The following is a 20,163-nucleotide window of genomic DNA, read 5'->3' as shown; positions in this document are numbered from 1 at the left end:
TAAGTTCTGATGTTCCAATGCATAAAATGGTGACTAAAGATGCATTATCTATTTCCAAACTGCTAAGAGAGAGGATTTTCACCTCTAATCCCAGCATTTAGCAGGCTAAGGTAGCACTTCAAGGTTATCCCAGGCTACAAGGTGAATTCAAGACCAGCCTGAACTACATAGGGAGACTCACAAAAAAATCAAATCCATCAACAGAAGAAGATCTTAAACTTTCTTACCAGAAAGGAATGTTAAGTATTTGAGCTGATGGATATACTAACTAGTCCGCTTTAATTATTCCACAATGCATACATGTACCAAAATGATCACATACCATCCCACAAATACATAAATGCAGTTTCCATTTGTCAATGAACAAAAAAAACTCAAACAAAAACCTGCTCCTGCTTAAGGTAGGTCCTGCCCCAGAAATGAAGACAATCTTGTGTCCTCTCCCGGCTTCCGCTTCCAGGGGGGCAGTGCCTCGCAGCTAAGCTGAGGAATTTACTTTTCCAGCGACCCTCCTACACAAACTCCATGTAGTACCTATCCCCAGAAGTTTTAAGAGATGCTGCTGGGCACAGATTAAGAACAAGCAAGACACTGACCAGGCAGATCTCTCAGGAGCCTGTCGAGGGTGTGAGGACATCGTCTGAGGCACATGAATGTGATGCCCGTGACCGTAATTTGGGTGCATCCTGTGGGGGTGGGGTGGGGGGCGCTCATGTGCCCGCCTGGAAACACAGAACATAAAAAGACCACTGGAAATAATTGAATAATTGGTTATTTCTTAATGTAGAAAAAACTCTAGTGTTAGTATTATGAACATCTATAGATTAGTTCTAAAATTAACTTACCAATAAATTATGATTATGCATAAAAAGCTACTCAATAATTAACAATAAATCAATAAACCACAAATTCTAACTTCATTTATTCCAGTGCCTCCAATTCAAATACCCAGAAAAAAGCCAATTTCAACATTAACTTGTAACCTCCTTTAGAGTGGGTACTTTAAATACAATAAAAAAGGTAGAAGTAAAATCAACTTAGTGAGACCTTGTCTCAAAATAAAATGGGCTGGGAATGCAGCTCAGGGCAGAAGCCCCAAGTTTAATCCCCAGGATTCAGCAGCAAGATTGACACACAGATAAAACTCTTCTAGTAGTTCCTTAAGCACTTGTCAATTTTATATTTAATAAGTCAAACTATTCTCTAGCTAAGACTAGTCATAGAGGCTATGACTAAGTGGGTAACTTACATTCCTTTTTTTTTCTTTTTTTAATCCCTTTTGGTACTAGGGATTGAACTAGGGCATTATGCGAGTGTTCTCACACTGATCTACAGCCTCAGCATTTTTACAAATTTGAGACAGAGACTCATTAAGTTCACCAGGTTGGCTTCAAACTTATAAGCCTCCTGGAATTATTGGGACTACAAGTGTGAACCAACAGGCAACCTTCTGAGTGGATATTAACAGGAAGCCATACATGGAGGCACTTGTGTATAATCCCAGAACTTGGGAGGCTGAGGCAGGAGTCACTGTGAGTCCAAGGCAAAGCTGTACTACAAAGCAAGACCCTATCTTTTTAAAAAATTTTTTAATTGAAGAGAGAGAGACACACACACACACACACACTCGGGAGGCTGAGGCAGGAAGATCGCTATGAGTTTGAGACCAGTCTGGGCTACCTAGTGAGTTCCAGGGTCAGTCTCAACTACATAGTGAGAGCCTGTCTCAAAAAAAAAAAAAAAGAAAGAGAGAGAGAGAGACAGAGAGTCGGGAATACCCAGAGATTCTGCTTAAGATCTTAAACTATGGAACTAAAGGAAGAACTTACACAAATACCATGTTATTAATGAGATCAAGAATTTCAAATATTTTATCAAAGGGTCAAAAAGTAAATTTTTTAGCTATTCAGAGAATACTGCTACTGTTGCAACTACTCAGCCTCTGTTATGTGAAAACAGTCATCCACAACACTGAAGCTGTTTACCAAAGAAAAACTTCTACAAAACACAGCCACACAGAATTAGCCCAACAAAGTTTGCTGCGCTGCATTTAGAAAAGGAGATCCTGTAGGATGTGTTGAGGCACCTGTAATCCCAGCACTCAGGAGGATGAGGCAGAAGGATCATGCTATTTGAAGCCAGCCTGGGTTATATAGTGAGTTCGAGGTCAGCCTGGGCTACACAGTTGAGTTTACAAGCCTGAACTACACAGTAAGACTGTTTCAAAAAAACCAAAATAAAAAATAAGGATAATAATTTCTGTCTGGGGACAAAGCTTGGAGAAGAGCTCTTGCCTAGCATTTGTAAGCCCCACAAAAAACAAACAAAATTTCCACCAGGGATTAGGCTCAGTAGTTCTGTGGCCTGCCTCACAAGCCCAACGGCCTGAGTTCAATCCCCACTACCTAAAAAACAAAAGCAAACAAAATTTCCTAATCAACTGAGGACTGATTAATACAGCTACATCACTTCTAAACAGTTCATCAAATTAATGAGCAATGGAGTGAGAAAAGCAAGTATAACTCTGAAAACAGGAAGCGTACGTTGGGTGCTGCATCATCCTCCTCCTCTGGCCCTCGATCCTCTGCATGACTTCGTGCGGGTGCAGTCTCTGCGTGGGCGCGGCCGGGATGTGGTGCGAGATGGGCTGGTGCGCAGGAGGGAGGTGCTGAGGGATCGGCGCAGCCGTGCTGGCCAAGTGGGTGGGGGGCGGGGCTGCCACAGGATGAGACGTCGCATGAGAAGACATTTGAGAATGGAAAGCGTGCACGGGATGAGGGATAACATAATCCACTTGGGGTGGAGGCTGAGTCTGGGGAGGGGGGTTTCCATGAGAGTGGGGGCAGGCTGAGGCTTGGTGGTGAAGTGGCCTTGTCAGAGAAGCATCTGCAAGAGAAAGATTTCCAGTGTGTCACACAGGCATCATGAAGTCGAGCATACACGGTTCTCTTACAATCACACGCCATGCTGGAGGCGTCCGCTCTCAAAGCCTGCAGCCTCAGTATGTTGATCTCGTGTCAACCCCTAACAGTTTTACTTCAGTTTTATAACATATCTCTACAGAATATGATTCAAATTTCCTTCCTTCACCCTCAGCTGCACACACACACATACCCGCAAGGAGTACAGCGGCACAGGACCTAGGAGAAAAAGCTAAAGTACTGACTTGGAAGCTTAGTTCTCTGACAGATCAATCTCATTCCTGGGAAGTTATCCTATGGGTAAGACTCAAAGAGCTACAAACAATTAAATGTTTACAACAGAAGACTGATGTAATACACAATGGAACAGTAGAGGATGTTAAAAAAAAATCCAATGACCCTTGCAAGCACAAGGTCCTGAGTTGAGTTAGATTCCCAGTACAAAAAATAAATAAATAAATAAACAAAATTTTAAAATCCAATGAAACGAGTAAAAGGAGGAGAGAATAAAAGAAGTAAAAATTAAGTGACCTCAATTTTTATGTGCTGCTATGAAAAAAAATCCAAGATGCATGATTAAGTTTTTTTAAAAGGCAGAATACTATGTCTGATATGGTTCCTTTTTTTTTTTTTTTTAATGAAGAAAATTTCTGCAAGTTTTTATAAGATACAAAGTATCAGGGCTAGGGATTTAGCTCAGAGGTTCCACTGCCTGCCTCAAGCTCAAGGTCCCAAATTCCATCCCCTGTACCAAGAGAAAAAAAAGATACAAAATATTGCCTCCTCTGAGGAACTACGATTAATGAAGTAGGTAGAATGGACTTTTAACTTTCCATTTTACAGAATTCTGCAACGTCTGAACTTTGTAAAATATATGTGAAATACTTTTATCATAAAACAAGTTTAAATCTAAAACCTTTATTAGGAAATCTAAAAAGAAAAGTTTTTATAAATTGCCTTGGTACTTATTTATAAAGGGGAAGGGTATGAAATCACACGTACTAAGTATACTAAGTTCATAGTAAAAAAGGTCCAATTAAAGATAAATACAAGTGCTTCAAAGCAGTCTGTCTGTATGTACATCATTCCACTGTCCATACACAGAATTTTCCCACTGTCAATGCTTTGCAAAAATTGTTTCTCCACCTATTTTCTAACATATTTTCTATTTTACATCACATTATTAAAAAGGAAGCTGAGTATGCTGCATGTGCGCCTGTAATCCTAGCACTCAGGAGGCTGAGGCAGGAGGGCTGCCAGAGTTCGAGGCCAGCCTGCACTACAAAGCAAGACGCTGTCTCCAAAAAAAGACAAATAACAGTTATCACCACTACCACTATACAAATTGTGGGCTAGCTCCAGGTGTGTCTGCAGAATGCAGAATTACTGGAGTAGAAAAAGGAATTAAAAAAGATATATAACTGGTTATTTCCTTGTCTTCCTTCCTTCCTTCTTTCCTTCCTTTTTCTTTCCTTTTTTGTTTTTTTCAAAGTCTCAATCCTCCTGCATGTACTGCCACACCCAGATGGTAGTTATCATTTTTGAAGACAGGTAATGTACTTTAAATTTCTGTTAGACATGCCCAGTTCTACTTTTTTGAGGGGGTTAGGTGGTTACTGGGGACTGAACTCTGGACTTTGCACTTGCAAGGCAGTCGGCAGAACCACTGAGCTAAATCCCCAGGCCCCCAGTTCTACTTTAAATGCCTGAGCCAGATAAGTATAAACACCTTTTTCCAAATGGCAAACAACTTGTCAAAATTCACTTAAATCTTAGTAACCACTTGAGAGTTCTTAAAATTGTACCTAGAAGTACTACTAAACTTAAATATTTCACACTAAATAACCTAAATTTCTGAAAATTTCTTTTTATAAAAATCTAAGGTGCCAATGAATATACTTCAATTTCAGATATTAAAATGGAAAAAAATAGACCCCACTCTTAAGCTAAATAAATGCTAAAAATCACCAGGTATGGGTGGCACAGCCTACACTCCCAGCAACCAGGAGGCTGAGGCAAGAGAATTACAAGTTCAAGGCCAGCCTGAATTATGTAGTGTGATCTCGTCTCAAAAAAACGAAACCAACAAACAAAAATCCCCCTAAAATTGATGAAATAGGGGTTGGAGATTTAGCTCAGTGGTGCCACTGCCTGCCTTGAAAGTGCAAGGACACAATTTCGATCCCCAGTACCAAAAAAATAAATAAAATAAAATAAAAAATCAAAACTGATGAATGAGGATTAAAGAAAGGTTATTTCAGGAAGAAATGGCCAAGGCTTCATTAAATGCATACTCACAAGGAGGTGGGAAATAATGCCGACATGAAGAGAGAGAGGGCTGAGGAGGGGGCTGGGGCTGGGGCTGGGCGACCAGGCTCGTTCCATAGCTGTCTATTGACAGCGGCTGGCTGGGGGCAGCAGCTGCAGCCTGATGGCCGAAGATTGCAGCTCGGGAAGAAGAAACAGGACAGCAGGGGTCAAACGCAGACGCTCCGTGAAAACCACCACTTCCGTGACTCCTGATCCCACTGTTGCTCAGGTCTACCGGCAATGCCTGCTACACAAAGAAGATTTCATCTTTTCAAGATGTTGTCAGAACACTATTTCTATTATCAAAGTACTACTAATGTAAACTAGAAAAATAAAACCTTTGAATTAATTTAAAAAAGTGATTATTAGTCTAAGTTCTATAAATATCAATAAAGTACTACACAGCTTGGACTGAAAATCACACCGGTTTTATACTTAAAATCTGAAGTCAATTTTTAAAAAATCAAGCATAAGATCATTATACAGGATGAAGAAATGTTTAATTATTTTAAAGATCTATTTCTCTTGCATTATCAACATCTGAGAAAGAAAGTTTACATATTCCCTTTTACCTGAAGTTCTCACCAGTAATTCAAGAGTCCTTAGAAAACAAGTAGCCACTCACTGAAAACCTGAAGGTTCTAGTGGAAAACGTGTCCTAAGTTTCCAAACTCTTACAGCAAGTGTTCCGCAGCAACTCTAATGGTACTCACAAATCTACAAGATTATTCAGCCTAAATCACAGATCAGCTTTGCCTTGCCTGACAAAAACATTAAAGATTAAGCCAATGCTTCCTTCTATTAGGATCTGACTTATGTGAGGGCTCATTTACTAAGTTGGGAAATAGACCAGAGTTCAGACTCATCTCTTATTACCAGTAACTTTTCCCCCAAAAGCATGTGAAAAGTTCTAAATGCGTAGGGTAATTATAGCCTACAACAATCTATGATACATTTCAACTTAAGTAGAAAAGTAGAGTCTGGAGGCTCCTAGCATGGAAAAGTAAAAAATGTTTAAAGAAATGGAAACACTCATTACTGTGATTTGATCATTATTTACTGTTTATACATATCAAATTACCAGACTGCTCTCCATCAATATGTATAATTATGTCTCCATTAAATTTGTTTTTTAAACAGGATCTTGTTCTGTACTTCAGGCTGGCCTTGAACTTATGGTAATCCTCCTGCCACAGCCTCCCTAAAAATTTTTCTCCCATATAAAACTTTCAACTTACTCCAAAAGCAGATTATCTAACTAACTGCTTCTTTGTATTCTTCTTTTTTCTTTGTTTTATTAAGTAATTTAAATACATGTTTACTGCTTAGGTTTAACACAGCTGTGGTTGGGGGAGGTTGTTTTGATACCAGGGATTGAACTCAGGACCTTGTACTTGCCAGGCAGGTGGTGGTACCACTGAGCTAAATCCCTAGCTCTAGCTGTGGTTTTTATGAATATGATTAAATAAAATAAACATTTTGGGTCACATGGAATTACATACAGGAACTGTTCAATAATGGAAGCTGAGGAGCTGGAGATAAAGAAAACCAGGGTAACAATTTGTTAGAAGCACAGATTATCTAGTCCTCAGAGGAATTACAGCAGTCTTCTTACTTTCAGTGGGTTCTACATTCAGAAGACAACGTGGTGTCATGATGGCGCATGTCTGTAATCCCAGTACTCTGGAAGCTGAGGCACGAGGATTGCTGTGAGTTCGAGACCAGCCTGGGCTACGTAGTGAGTTCCTGGTCAGTCTCAACTACACAGTGAGACCTTGTCTCAAAAAAAACCAAAAAAAAAAAAAAAGACAACAGAAAAACAGGAAGGGATGAGAGGTGAAGGTACAGAAAAGGCTGCGTGAGGGAGAAAGGGAAGAGTGCTAGCCAGGCGTGGTGGCGCACCTCTATGATCCCAGCATGCAGGAGGCTGAGGCAGCAAGATCACTATAAGTTCACAGACAGCCTGGGCTACACAGGAAGACCCTGTCTCACACCTCACCAAAAGCCCTCCCCACACAGGCAGGCACCTCTCTTCTATGCTATGTGTCTGCCCTATATGTTAAGGCAGCAAACACAATGCATGTCTGTAAACAGGATTTAAGAGCAATACTGTGGCTGGACACGGTGGCACGTGCTGTCCCCCCAGCACCCTGGGAGGCTATAGGAGAGGGATCAAACGTTCCCAGCCTAGCCTGGGCCATCTAGCCCAGATTAAACCCTGTTCCAAATTAAAAAGCAGCTGGGGGCCGGGGATTTAGCTCAGTGGTTCCATTGCCTGCCTTGCAAGCACAAGGTCCCAAGTTCAATTCCCCGTACAGAAAAAAAAAAAAGCAGGCATTTCAGAAAAGGTCAGAGAAATGCAGTTGTTGTGAATTTTCCTTTTGACTTGATTTAGTCTATGTGATCAATATTAATTTAGTATTGTTTGACATTTTAAGAGCTCACTAAAAATACAAACTCAAATACATACAAACTCATAATTTTTTTTACTTACATTTCAATTCTCTAAAAACTAAAAACCTCACTGCTTCTAAGAACATATGCTACAGATCTGCATCTGAGAAAGCTGCTTCTGTCTAGCAATGGAGATTATAAAGAGTACTAGAGCCGGGGATTTAGCTCAGTGGTTCTGCTGCCTGCCTAGCAAGCACAAGGTCCCAAGTTCAATTCCTGATACCAAAAAAAAACTGACATAATGAGTTCTAGAGTCACACACAGAAAAGAAAAAACTGGGAAAATGTTCTAGTTTTTCATGAATCAAGTGGACAGTTTTAGCATCTTATTTGAAATTAGCTCCCAAAGATGAGATTCATCTGTATTTCACTAAAGACATCAAAAATAATTTCAGAATAAAAAAGTGATATTTAAACATCATTTCTAATTTAACTTTTCTTTCTTTCCTTCCTCTCTCCTCTCTTTCCACACTGACACCCTTCTTTCCCCATCCTCTCTCACTGAGTATTGAACCCAAGACTTTGCAAAAGGTAGGCAAGCACTCTACCAATGACTGACACTCCCAGAATTTTTAATTTTGTATTGAGACAGGGTCTCCTTAGGTTTTCCAAGATGGCCTCAAACTTGTGGTCCTCCTACCTCAACCTCCCATGTTCTGGGAGATTGAAGGCATTCGCCACCATGCCTGGTTCCATATTCTTGTTCCCCTAGATTATTTACAATAGGAAAATTTCAGGCACTTAATTTTCTAAAAACTCACATACCATTAAATTAAACAATTTTTACATGTAAGAAAATTAAGCTCATAAACTTATCATTAGGGTTTTTTCCCCTTCTTCCTAATGGTATGATAATTTTAAAGGAAAGAAAAGAAGAAGGGAGGAAGATTCTTCAAATTCCACATACCTGGTCATGGTAGCTGGTACTAGAGCCACTATTTCCCCCACAGGGCACCTGCACTTGTGGAGGCCTTTCCACAGGGCAGGCAGGGTCACTGAAGGTAGGAGAAGCTGGAACAGCCGGATGGGGAGGGTGGTGGTGGTGGTGGTGGTGCTGGAAATGATGGCCGTGCTGCTGGAAGCAACCTGTGTGTGCATGGCTCAGCCCGTGGAGATTCTGTGACGGGCCTCCACACGGGGAGTGCTGTGGACAGCAGGAGGGGAGCCGTGGCATTGCAGTGGGACCAGTTTCTATCACAGCACTAGATGCAGTCCTTCTTGATTCGTCTTGAAACAAAACAAAGAAATTTAAATAATCAGATCATTATCTATCACTGTATAAAATTAAGACTATATAAATAAAAACTAAGAAACATCCAGTAAATTCTAATCTTTGTAAATAAGATGCAGCACTGCCACACTCTAAAGATACACATATAATATTGAGCAGTGGTTTTCACTAAATTCTAATGAGAAAGGGGCTATTTATCATTATATATAAATCTGGCAATAGATCACCTTTTCCTAGACCAATACAAGTTATTAGTTATCCAAAAAATTGCATTTAAAAAACTCTAAAGTATCACAGGATTCTTCCAATACATGGTACAAAGCAGTGGATTTTATGAACACCTAACACCAGGGCTCACTCCCACATAGAACAGGCTTGAAGACTCACTTTTTGTTGTTGTTGTTTTTGTTTTTGGTATCCGGGATCGAACTCAGGTCCTTGGGCTTGCAAGGCAGGCAGCAGAACCATTTAAATCCCAGGCCCAAGACCTCACTTTTTTAAGAGACAGCCAGCCAGCTCAGGCAGTATCAAGCTGAGTCTTACTAACCACCAGCCACCACTCTTTATTTTGGTAGTATACAATGAAACCAAAAGAAAATAAGACATGATAAAACATTATAATTTCTAAACAGTATTAAACCATTAATCACTTCTAAAATATGAAGTTAAAAAAAAGAAGTGATAAGTGTTTGAAAATAAAATGACCCATCATCATCATCATCATCATCATCATCATCATCATCATCATCATGGGGAGAAAACTGCATGAAGTCCAAAGGACCTGGACTCCAATCCTGAGGTCACATACGTATTTAAGGGGAAAGCATTAACAGTGTGACTTTAAACAGAAGAATGAATTGGAAGTTCTTCTTCTTAGTCTATATCTTGGCTTCCAATTAAGTATTTATTTTCCTATAATCTAGAACCTCTTTCTCAAACAGGCTCGTGACCCAGATTAAATACAGATGAGTGGGCCTGGAGCGACACTCCTGTAATCTCAGCTGCCCGGAAGACTAAGGCAGAAGAATTTCAAGTTCAAGGCCAGCATGGGCAATTTGGTGAGATCATGTTGCAAAATGAAATTTCAGCCAGCCATGATGGCTCACACCTGTAATTCCAGCATTTAGGAGGCTAAGGCAGGAGGATCATGAGTTTGAGGTCAGCCTGAGCTACAAGGTAAGTTCAAGGTCAGCCTGGACAACATAGCAAGACTGTTGCCAAAAAACAAAACAAACAAAAAACCAGTAAAAACACTAATAATGAAATTTTGAAAAATGTCTGGGGATAATAGCTCAACAGTAGAGAACTCAATGCTAGACCTCTTGCCTAGCACACAAAAGGCCCTAGGTTTGATCCTCAGTACAGAGGGGGGAAAAGAAGAGCCAGTGTTCTGTCATTTGAGAGTAAATAACCATAAATTAGAAGTTACGTACAAAGATCTGATTAGATAAATGAAAAACCTCCATTTTAGTTAAGATTAACCCATAAAGGGTCTACTAAAATATCGGAAGGCTGTATCAGGGAAATTAATTCCAGAGCTCAGAGACATTAACACTGTCATTTTAGGGTGACTTCTGAGATGCATGCACAGATTTAGTTATTCGTCTGGCAAGTCTTCCATGTAACAATGACATGGTAAAGGATCTATAAAGGTGAAATGGTGCCAGGGATTTAGCTCAATGGTTCCATTGCCCACTTCACAAGCACAAGGACCTGAGTTCAATCCCCGGTACCAAAAAGAAAAAAAAAAAAAAAAAAAAAAAAAGCAGACATGTGTGTGTGTGTGTGTGTCAAAAATCCAAGTCTTGGTCTCTAAAATTGTTTACAATAGTATCTGCCTTTGTTTTTAACTCTCACAACTGGGAATACACAGGGACAATGTAGGAGGCTCAATAAGACCTTGCTATATTTGAGTTTTCCTCACAAGGAAAAGAGGCAAGCATGCATGTGGTTAAGCACCAAGGAGAGAAAGACAAACTTTGGCCCTCACACAGCTCATCACCAATCATGGGGGAAAATAATTGGGCTACAAAACAACCATCATTGTAACAGATGCACTGCTGAATTCTACAAGACATTTAAAGAAGAACTACTGCCAATGTTCTTTAAACTTTTCAATGAAATTAAAAGAGAAGCAATACTTCCAAATTCATTCCTGGAAGCCAGTAGTACTTTGATTCCAAAACCAGGGAAAGACCCGACCAAAAAAGAGAACTATATGCCAATCTCCTCAATGAACATCGATGCTAAAATCCTCTATAAGATACAAACAGAATACAGAGGGTCATCAAGAAGATCACACACCCTGACAAAGTCAGATTTATCCCAGGGATGCAAGGATGGTTCAACATACATAAATCAATAAGAGTAATACACTATATTAACAGAGTCAAAGACAAAAACCATATGATCATCTCAACAGATGCAGAAAAAGCATTTGACAAAATTCAACACCCATTCATGATAAATACCCTACAGAAAATTGGAAAAGAAGGACTTTATCTCAACTTGATAAAAGCTACCTATGAAAAACCAACAGCCACTATCATACTAAATGATCAAAAATTGAAATCCTTCATGCTAAAATCGGGAATACAAGGATGTCCACTGTCACCACTTCTCTTCAATATAGTTTTGGAAACATTAGCCACAGCAATTAGACAAGAGAAAGAAATAAAAGCAATAAAGATAGGAAAGGAAGAAGTGAAACTCATTTGCTGATGATATGATACTCTACGTAGAAGAGCCAAAGAACTCTGCCAAAAAGACTTCTAGACTTGATTGACAGATACAGTAGAGTAGCTGGATAGAAGATAAATACTCAAAGATCAATAGCCTTTTTGTACACAAATAACAGTCTGAGTCAAACAGGGAAACAATCCCTTTCACAATAGCATCCAAAAAAATGAAATATCTAGGAATCAATCTAACAAAGGAGACAAAAGACCTCTACACTGAAAACTACAGCACTCTTAAAAAAAAAGAGACTGAAGAGGATATAAGAAAATGGGAAAACAACTCTTGTTCCTGGATAGGAAGGATCAATATAGTGAAAATGGCCATACTTCCAAAACTGCTATACAAATTCAATGCAATCCCTATTGAAAACCCAAGAGTTTTATTTCATAGAACTAGAGAAAACAATGCAGAAATTCATTTGGAATCAGAAAAGACCCAAAACAACAAAAGCCATTGTAGGCAACAGAGACATGGCAGGGGATATCACAATCCCCAATCTGAAACTATACTACAAAGTCACTGTGATTAAAAACAGCATGATACTGGCAAAGAAACAGACCCAAGGATCAGCAGAATACATTAGAAAATGCAGAAACATCTCCTGACATACTCAACTACCTTATCTTTGATAAAGGAGTCAAACACCCTCTCTGGACGAAAGATAGCCTCTTTAATAAATGGTGTTGAAAAAACTGAATTTCAACTTCTCAAAAATTAAAACTAGGCCCTTATCTTTCACCATACACTAAACTAAAATCCAAGCGAATTAAAGATATAAATATTAAAATAGAAATACTAAACTTGCTGGAAGTTAGGATCTCTTTAAGATACTGGCATAAGAAAAGACTTTATGAACAAATCTTCAGTAGCATGGGAACTAGCACAAAGAATCAACAACTGGGATCTCATCTTTTTAAAAAGCATTTCCACTGTCAGAGAAATCACAAGCAGAGCTAAGAGACAACCCACAATCTGGGAAAAAATTTTTACCAGTTCCTCCTCAGACAAAGGTCTACTATCTAGAATTATATAAAGAAATTAAAAAAAAAATCAGACCCGCCCCCAAATATAAAGTCCCAATTCAAAAATGGGCATCTGAAATGAACAGACATTTCTCAAAGAAGTAAAAGCAGCAAATAAATATATGAAAAAATGTTCAACATCACTGGTCATTTGAGAGATGCAGATGAAAATAATACTGAGATCCCACCTCACCCCAGAAGGAATGGCTGCTATCAAGAATAAATCAACCAATAATACATGCTGGCGGGGTGTGGGGAGAAAGGAACCCTTCTTCATTATTGGGTGTGTAGACTCATGCAACCACTGTGGAATATGGAGATACTTCAAATGATTAGGATTAGAAGTCCCATTGACCCAGCTATTCCTCTGCTATGTGTCTTCCCCAAAAGAATTAAGAGAATCACACCACAGTGATATATACTCGCTCATGCTTACAGTGGCAGTTTTTAATAGCTAAAACTTGGAAACAGTCCAAGTGCCCATCAACTGAAGACTGGATAAAGAAAAGGTGGTTTTTTAATAAAATGGAATAACACTCAGCCATAAAGGACAAGAAACTAGGGAGATTTACAGCTAAGTGGATGCACACTGAGGCCATACTCTTAAGTGAAATTAGTAAGTCATACACGTGTAAATACCGAATAGTTTCGCTGGTGTGAAAAAGTAAAAGTGTCAATAAGGATTAAAAGGTATGATTGATACTATGTAATAGGAAGAAAAGTCTAAAAGAGTAGAGGAAGTAGGAAGGATAGGGGAAAGGTAAAAAGGGAAAAGAAAAAGTATGTGAAAAGGAAAAACATGGAAACAAGGGAGGGGTGGAGGGCTAAGGGGAGGGCTAGGGAATGGGGAAAATTAAGAACCTGGTAAATCATGTAGAGGTACAAGATCCCAATGATGAATGTAACTATACTGTATACCTAATATGTACCAATAAATTTAATAAAGAAAAAAAAACAAAAATAAAAACAGATGCTCTAGGTTCTGGTATTGCACAGAACAATAAATAAAACAAGAGTAAGCTACTATTCTCCACTAAAAATTAAGCTCTATTAGCATCAAATTTTTGTGCTGTTCCCAGTACCTAGAACAATGCCCCACAGCACAATATTCAATCAATACGTATTTGTTCAATGAATGAATATGCAAGTGTAATTCAAGGAAGACATGCAGAGATCAGAAAAATGAAGTTATTTCAGTATGTTGAGTATGGGATGAGTGCAGAATGGTCCAGGGAAGATGTCCAAGATGCTAGATATGAAAGTTTAAAATCAAGCCAGTGGTGCTGGATAAGGTGAAAGAGATCTTAATTCTTGGTCTTCTAACTCTTTTCTGTTCCTTCTGCTTCCTTTGTACTGTGCTGCCTTGTCTTTCTTTTGACCCTGGCTTTGCTTTAGCAGTTATATTCTCTTTGCCTCCGCACCTTTACTAGTTTTAGCCCTCAGTACTGCACAGGTACACTTGTGTTATGTCTGTGTCTACTCAGAGTGGATTTCTGTCACTCTGAACTGTGTTCTACTGTGCTTCTGTACCCTTTCAGAAAAAACAAACTTGCTTCGAAAAATCTGGTGTTAACCTTGTTCACACATTCATTTTTCTTAGGACCATGTTCTCACTTCTCTTCTCCCTGGATCATCTCGTAACTGTGGTGTTCCCACCTCTCCCTAGTATGCTGGTGACACTCCATTCTGTGTTTCTAGACCACTGACTTATGGGGAAGGAGGTGGAGGTGGGAGTAGTATAGAGTCTTGTTATGTAGTTCAGGCTGGGCTTGAATCCAACAGTGTAGCCCATGCTGGCCTCAAATCTGCAGTGATCCTCCTGCTTCAGCCTTCCAAGTGCTGGGATCACAGATGTCTGTCATCTTACCCAGCACCACTGGCTTGATTTTAAACTTTCATATCTAGCATCTTGGACATCTTCCCTGGACCATTCTGCACTCACACCCCATACTCAATATTATCAATATTATACACTCAATAAATACAAGTCCATTTTATTTCTGCCTATATTTTTTTCTCCAAAGAATGCAGTATTTTAAAACAGCCCAGTATGAAAAAAACAAAACAACAACAACAACGACAACAAAACAAAAAAACACCCCTAGGAAATCCCGTTAATGATTCTCAATTCTGCTTTTACAGTTCCAGAGAAGGGAGTCCTTCCTAATCCAGCCACAAGTAATTTTCCAAGCTGCCCAAGCCGAGTTACAAGGATATTATAAAAGTTAAATGATATACCATTAAAAGCAGTGAGTAATAAAAAAATTAGCGTTTTTATTAAAAATCGTAATATAGTCCATTTATGACTACAGGGTCTACAGTGTCCCTAGTGGCAGGTAGTTACCAAGTTCTACCTCTGAACCAATGTCTAAAGGAGGAAGAAAGGCAGCACAAGGCTCAGTTAAGCAATTGACGGGGTGGGGATTTAACTCAGTGGTGCTGCCACCTGCCTTGCAAGGACCTGAGTTCAATCCCCAGTACCAAAAACAAAACAAAAGAACAGTTAAGCAGCTGACAGGAGAGAGCCAGATGTAACTGTTTACAAAAGAAATAACATGAAATGAGCTAAAATCATATAATTCTTCAGGCCTGGGGTACAGTTTAGTGGCAGAGTATGTGCTCAGAACAGTGAGGCCCTATGTTTAAGCCATGGCATGGGGTGGGGTACACACAGGCATGCATCTTTGTGATCTTGAGTCAGGCAAAAACTTCTTACACATGATAGAAAAGAACAAGTAAAGCAGGAAAAACAGACATTCACAAAATATTTCAAACTCCCATCTAAATATACACAGTGCTTAGAAACAGAATGGGTTTGAGTCTGGGATGTAGCTCAGCAGTACCATGCCTGCCTGGCAAGTGCAAGGTCCTGAGTTCAATTCCCAGTACCAGGGGAAAAAAAAAGAAATAAAATTAGTGGGTCCTATGGGAACTCTACATTGTTTGGTTTTTAACAGTTCTGGGGATTGAACTTCTGCACTGAGCTACATTCCCAGCCTTTTATTTTTTTATTCTGAGACAAGGTCTTGTTACATTGCACAGACTGGGCTCAAACATGCAACCTTCCTGCCTCAGCTTCCCAGGGTATTAGGATTATAGACACGCCACCACACCCAGCTTAACTTTTTGCAAAATGTTAAAATGTTTTCAAGATTTTTGTCATTTTTCATTACTACCAGCATCTTACCAACACTCCAATTATTGTTTTTGGGGTTTTTTTGCCGTTTTGTAATTATAGACTCCCTGACAGGAGCTTCGTCATATTTCACTGTGGTTTTGATTTGCACTTCGCTAATGATCACTGATGCTAAGTCTCTCAGCATGTGAGTCTTGAGTCATCTGTACACCTTACTTTGAGAATAAAAAATCTACTTAAATCCTTTACCCATTTTCAATCTGAATTACCTACATTTTTGTGAAACTGTACGAGTTTTAGGCCAGATGTGGTGGTGCACATCTGTAACCCAATGTGAAGGTTCATGAGGTCTTTGTTGCTAATACATTTGGTGCAACCCATTTACTTTTCCCCAAGCTCTTTCTGATGAGCTGTAATACTCTCCTGTCACTCACAGTACAGAAAATCAAATGTGAAATCATCGTCTAACTCAAATAAACACTACTTTGTTCCCATGAGGTTTATTAAAACATTAAGAATACACTTGCTGATAAACCTTAAACAAAAACAGTAATACTTTTCCTAACAAAAGTCATGATAAAATGTGTGCTTGTAAGCTCAGCACTCTGGAAGGCTAAAGCAGAAGGATCACAGATTCTAGCCAAACTTGGCAACTTAGCAAGACCCTATATCAAAACAAAAAATTTTAAGGCGGCTCAGGGTGTAGCTCAAGGTGAAAGCCCTACCAGTTTCTAGTACATCCAGCCAGGGATTTAGCTCAGTGGTTCCGCCACCTGCCTCACAAGCCCAAGGACCCGGTATCAAACAAACAAACAAACAAACAAACAATAAAGTATGTCATGTGCATCTACAATACTGCCAAAATGAAACATGTTAATAAAAAAATTTTTTTTAATTTCCAGTACATCCAAAAAAAAGCCATGCCCAAAGCTCTACCGACGCACATTTTCACATACCTTCTATAGAAGTACCAGTTGTACTATTACTTGTAAGAGTAGGTGAAGTCTCTGATACCGTGGAAGATTGGCTACTGGTGACAGCTGAAACAGTATTAGAGGCCTGCTCAGAGGTAGATGGATTTGAATTGTTAACAGAAGCACTAGTAGTTTGTGACTCCATTCTCACAGAAGTGGTTGGTACTACAGTAGGTTCTACAAAACATAAAACATCTACTTAGCATTCACAACAGATTAAATGAAAGGTTACAGTTTAATCAAAGCTAACATTCTTATGATAATTAAAATAAACAAATGTTAAAAATATAAACTCTCAGTGGTGGCGCATGCCTGTAATCCCAGCACTCGGGAGGCTGAGGCAGGAGGATCACTGTGAGTTCTAGACCAGCCTGGACTACACAATGAGTTCCAGGTCAGTCTCAATTACATAGTGAGACCCTGTCTCAAAAAAACGTAAAAATAAAATAAAATAAAATAAACTCTCTAATAAGTATAAAATGGAGCAAAGAAAACTTTCATGAAGTTAAGGTATTGGCATGGTGGCCCTCCCTCACGACGCAGAGTGTACTTCTTCGCCTACATTTATTTAGCCCATACTGCTTTTTAGAGCTTTTTTCCTACCTTTAATAAAATTTTGCTAATGTTAAGGAAAAAAAAAAAGTTAAAGGGCTGGGGATTTATCTTAGTGGCATCATGCCTGCCTTGCAAGCATACGATCATGAGTTTGATCCCAGATACCAAAAAAAAAAAGTTAAAATTCCAACACTGAACAGACATGTTCCTAAAATATGAGTATTCCATTTGAAAATTGTAACACACACACACATGCATAATGTACTAATTTAGGTGAATAAAAAATTTCTCATGCAACTAAGTTTCCTGCCCTACCACAAAGAAGAAAAAGAAAAGTAGTGTCCTCTGCTACACAGTTACAGGCTGTCAATATAGTGTTACAAACTGTATAGTGCTTTCTGGATTCCAAGCTCAGACTGCCTGGAGAGCGATTCTGATTTTATGGATACAATATGACTATGGATCTACATCTGCAGAGCTGGAAAAGGATTAGAATCCTCTCCACAGAAGCATGAGGACGGCTGAGATTACATCAGCAATGGGCCCCATGCACTGCCTGCAACACAGTGATCACTTCATCAACATTAGCTACGATTTTTAGTAACTACTTTAATCTCATTTGCATGCCTTTTGTTTCTAAGAATACTTTTGGCTAATGTAACTAAACATTACACAAAAAAGTTAGCTATTGCTATTTATAGGATTTTTTAGGAAAAACATTATGCGTAAGTTAAACTTCAAGTATCTGATTACAAAGTGGCTGTTTAAGATATTTAATTTTACCAAACTCCCTCCACAATTCCCCCACTCACCGTCTTCGTCAACAGTGAGGTCCACCACTTCTGCTGCGTTCTGCCTCAAGGGCTGTATCACAGTAGAAATCCTACTGCGGCTCCGGGGCTCCTGGGCTCTACCAGTATGAGAGCCTGAACCCTGACTCCAATGAGATCGGGAGTGTCCAAGGGTTGAACGGGACCTTAAATGATACCAATATTAAACTAGTAGACATAAGTAAACAGCAAACATTTAGGCAACACAGAAATCAGTAAGCTTTTCTCACAAAATAACTTCATGCAAAACTTCTCCAAAGAAATAATAGTCACAGATGCCTGACATTCAGTAAACACTGCTCCATGAAGGCTTCGCCAACCTATTGACCAAAGAATTTAAGAAATGCTATGTCAGACCAAACACAGTATAAATACACAATGCTGAGCCAGGTGTGGTAGTGCACACTTGTAATCCCAGTACTTGAAAGGCTGAGGCAGGAGGACTACTTCAAATTCGAGGACAGTGTCGGCTACATAGTGAGTTTAAGGCTGGTCTGAATGACATATGAGATCCTGTCTCAAAAACAAATAAACAAAAAAAAAAAATCACAGGATTCTGTTGCAAGAAGGCTGCTCTCTTTTCAATGTTTATTTTGTATATTCATGGGGATTATAATCACTTATTTATACATTATGGTAATTCCTCAAATTATTCATAATAAAGGAATTTAAAAATACACTACACATTTAATGCCCACCTTACTTCATATGCTATCCCAGGCTGGTTTTACAAAACATAAAAGATGTAGCTCAGTGGCAAGCACAAGGTCCTGAGACCAACCACCGTACACCCCTCAAAACAAAAATGATTGAGAATCCTAAGCTAAGCTGTTACTGTCCTATGAGAATACAAAGAACTAAACAGGCACCAGAGAGATTTCCTGGTGTTACCAGAGATAAGGACACTACTGCTATTTTTAATTTGGTAGCCAAAAGAAATATCACTTTTTTGAGTGATAAAGAAGCATAAACACCTAACATTTACCATCTTTCTTGTTTTTTTTTTGTTGTTGTTCTTGGGTTTTTTTGTTTTGTTTTGTACTAAGGAGCGAACTCAGGACCTTCCGCTTGCAAGGCAGGCAGCAGCACCACTGAGCTAAATCCCCTGCCCGTACCATCTTTTAAGAGCATAGAATTGTACAGTTCTAAGTTACCTGCAGAGATACATTATTTGAAGGATTCATTATACTCATCTGGACAGAATGTATACAAGGACAGTAGAAGAAAAAGCAGTTTGAAGACTCCAGGAAGAAAACAAATCTGTTTTAGAAAGGTGAAACCAATAAAACACAAATGCTTCTGCAGTACGTTTTCCCCTGCTGCGTAAGTAGAACACAGAGCCACATAGATACAACCTTATCATCTGCATGTCAGGAACAGGGGAGCATGTTCAGAAGATGCAGTCATTGGAGGGTGAGCTTGTGCATCATAAGAGAAGCCTGTAAGTTCAAGCTGGCCTGAAAATGTCCTCAGTAAGGTCAGAGTGCATAAAATTAACAAGGAGTTGATATTCTAAAGTGAAATTCTCAAGAAGCCAGAGTGCTAAGTTTATAATACAACAAGTATAGGAAGAGATGTAAGGGCCGGGATTTAGCTCAGTGGTTCCACTGCCTGCCTTGCAAGCACAGGGTCCTGAGTTCGATCCCTGGTACCCCCCCAAAGAGAGATGTACAGCTTGGACCATCACAGTAAACAAGAATCTTAGGATAAAATAGTTTTGTAAAATGAGAGAGATGATCATTAAAAAGTCCTTCAACAGCTGGGGATTTAGCTCAGTGTTTCCGCTCACTGCCTGCCTCACAAGCGCAACCTGAATTCAATTCCCAGCCCCTCAACAAAAAAAAAAGAAGGCCTTCAAAGGGAAGAGGGGTTGAAGGGAGGGAAGGCAAATGGGGGAAAACAAAAAAAAGCAAGATATGTCACGTACACAAACATATCTTCCCTATAATGAATGTCGTCACCACACCCACCCCCACACACACACACACACAC

General features: G+C 39.3%; 1 protein-coding gene across 4 annotated transcripts in view; it reads right to left on the bottom strand.

The window, feature by feature from the left end:
* Window positions 1-20,163, bottom strand: part of Rnf111 (ring finger protein 111) — an 82,365-nt gene that overhangs the window by 11,210 nt on the left and 50,992 nt on the right. For 2 of the 4 annotated variants that reach the window (XM_010641249.3, XM_010641250.2), the window contains exons 4-9: window positions 18,154-18,317; window positions 16,769-16,963; window positions 8,592-8,911; window positions 5,220-5,478; window positions 2,544-2,886; window positions 597-749 (exon numbers count right to left, since the gene is read on the bottom strand). In XM_010641249.3, the coding sequence (XP_010639551.1) occupies window positions 597-749; window positions 2,544-2,886; window positions 5,220-5,478; window positions 8,592-8,911; window positions 16,769-16,963; window positions 18,154-18,317 (1,434 nt within the window). The remainder of the gene's footprint in view (window positions 1-596; window positions 750-2,543; window positions 2,887-5,219; window positions 5,479-8,591; window positions 8,912-16,768; window positions 16,964-18,153; window positions 18,318-20,163) is intronic. The other 2 variants (XM_010641253.2, XM_010641254.2) reach the window with 1 other exon arrangement.

Source organism: Fukomys damarensis, unplaced genomic scaffold (genome assembly GCF_012274545.1).
Source record: "Fukomys damarensis isolate Sample0158 unplaced genomic scaffold, DMR_v1.0_HiC HiC_scaffold_25, whole genome shotgun sequence".
In the NCBI taxonomy this organism is placed as follows: domain Eukaryota; kingdom Metazoa; phylum Chordata; class Mammalia; order Rodentia; family Bathyergidae; genus Fukomys; species Fukomys damarensis.
This window is presented reverse-complemented; position numbering and strand designations above follow the sequence as displayed.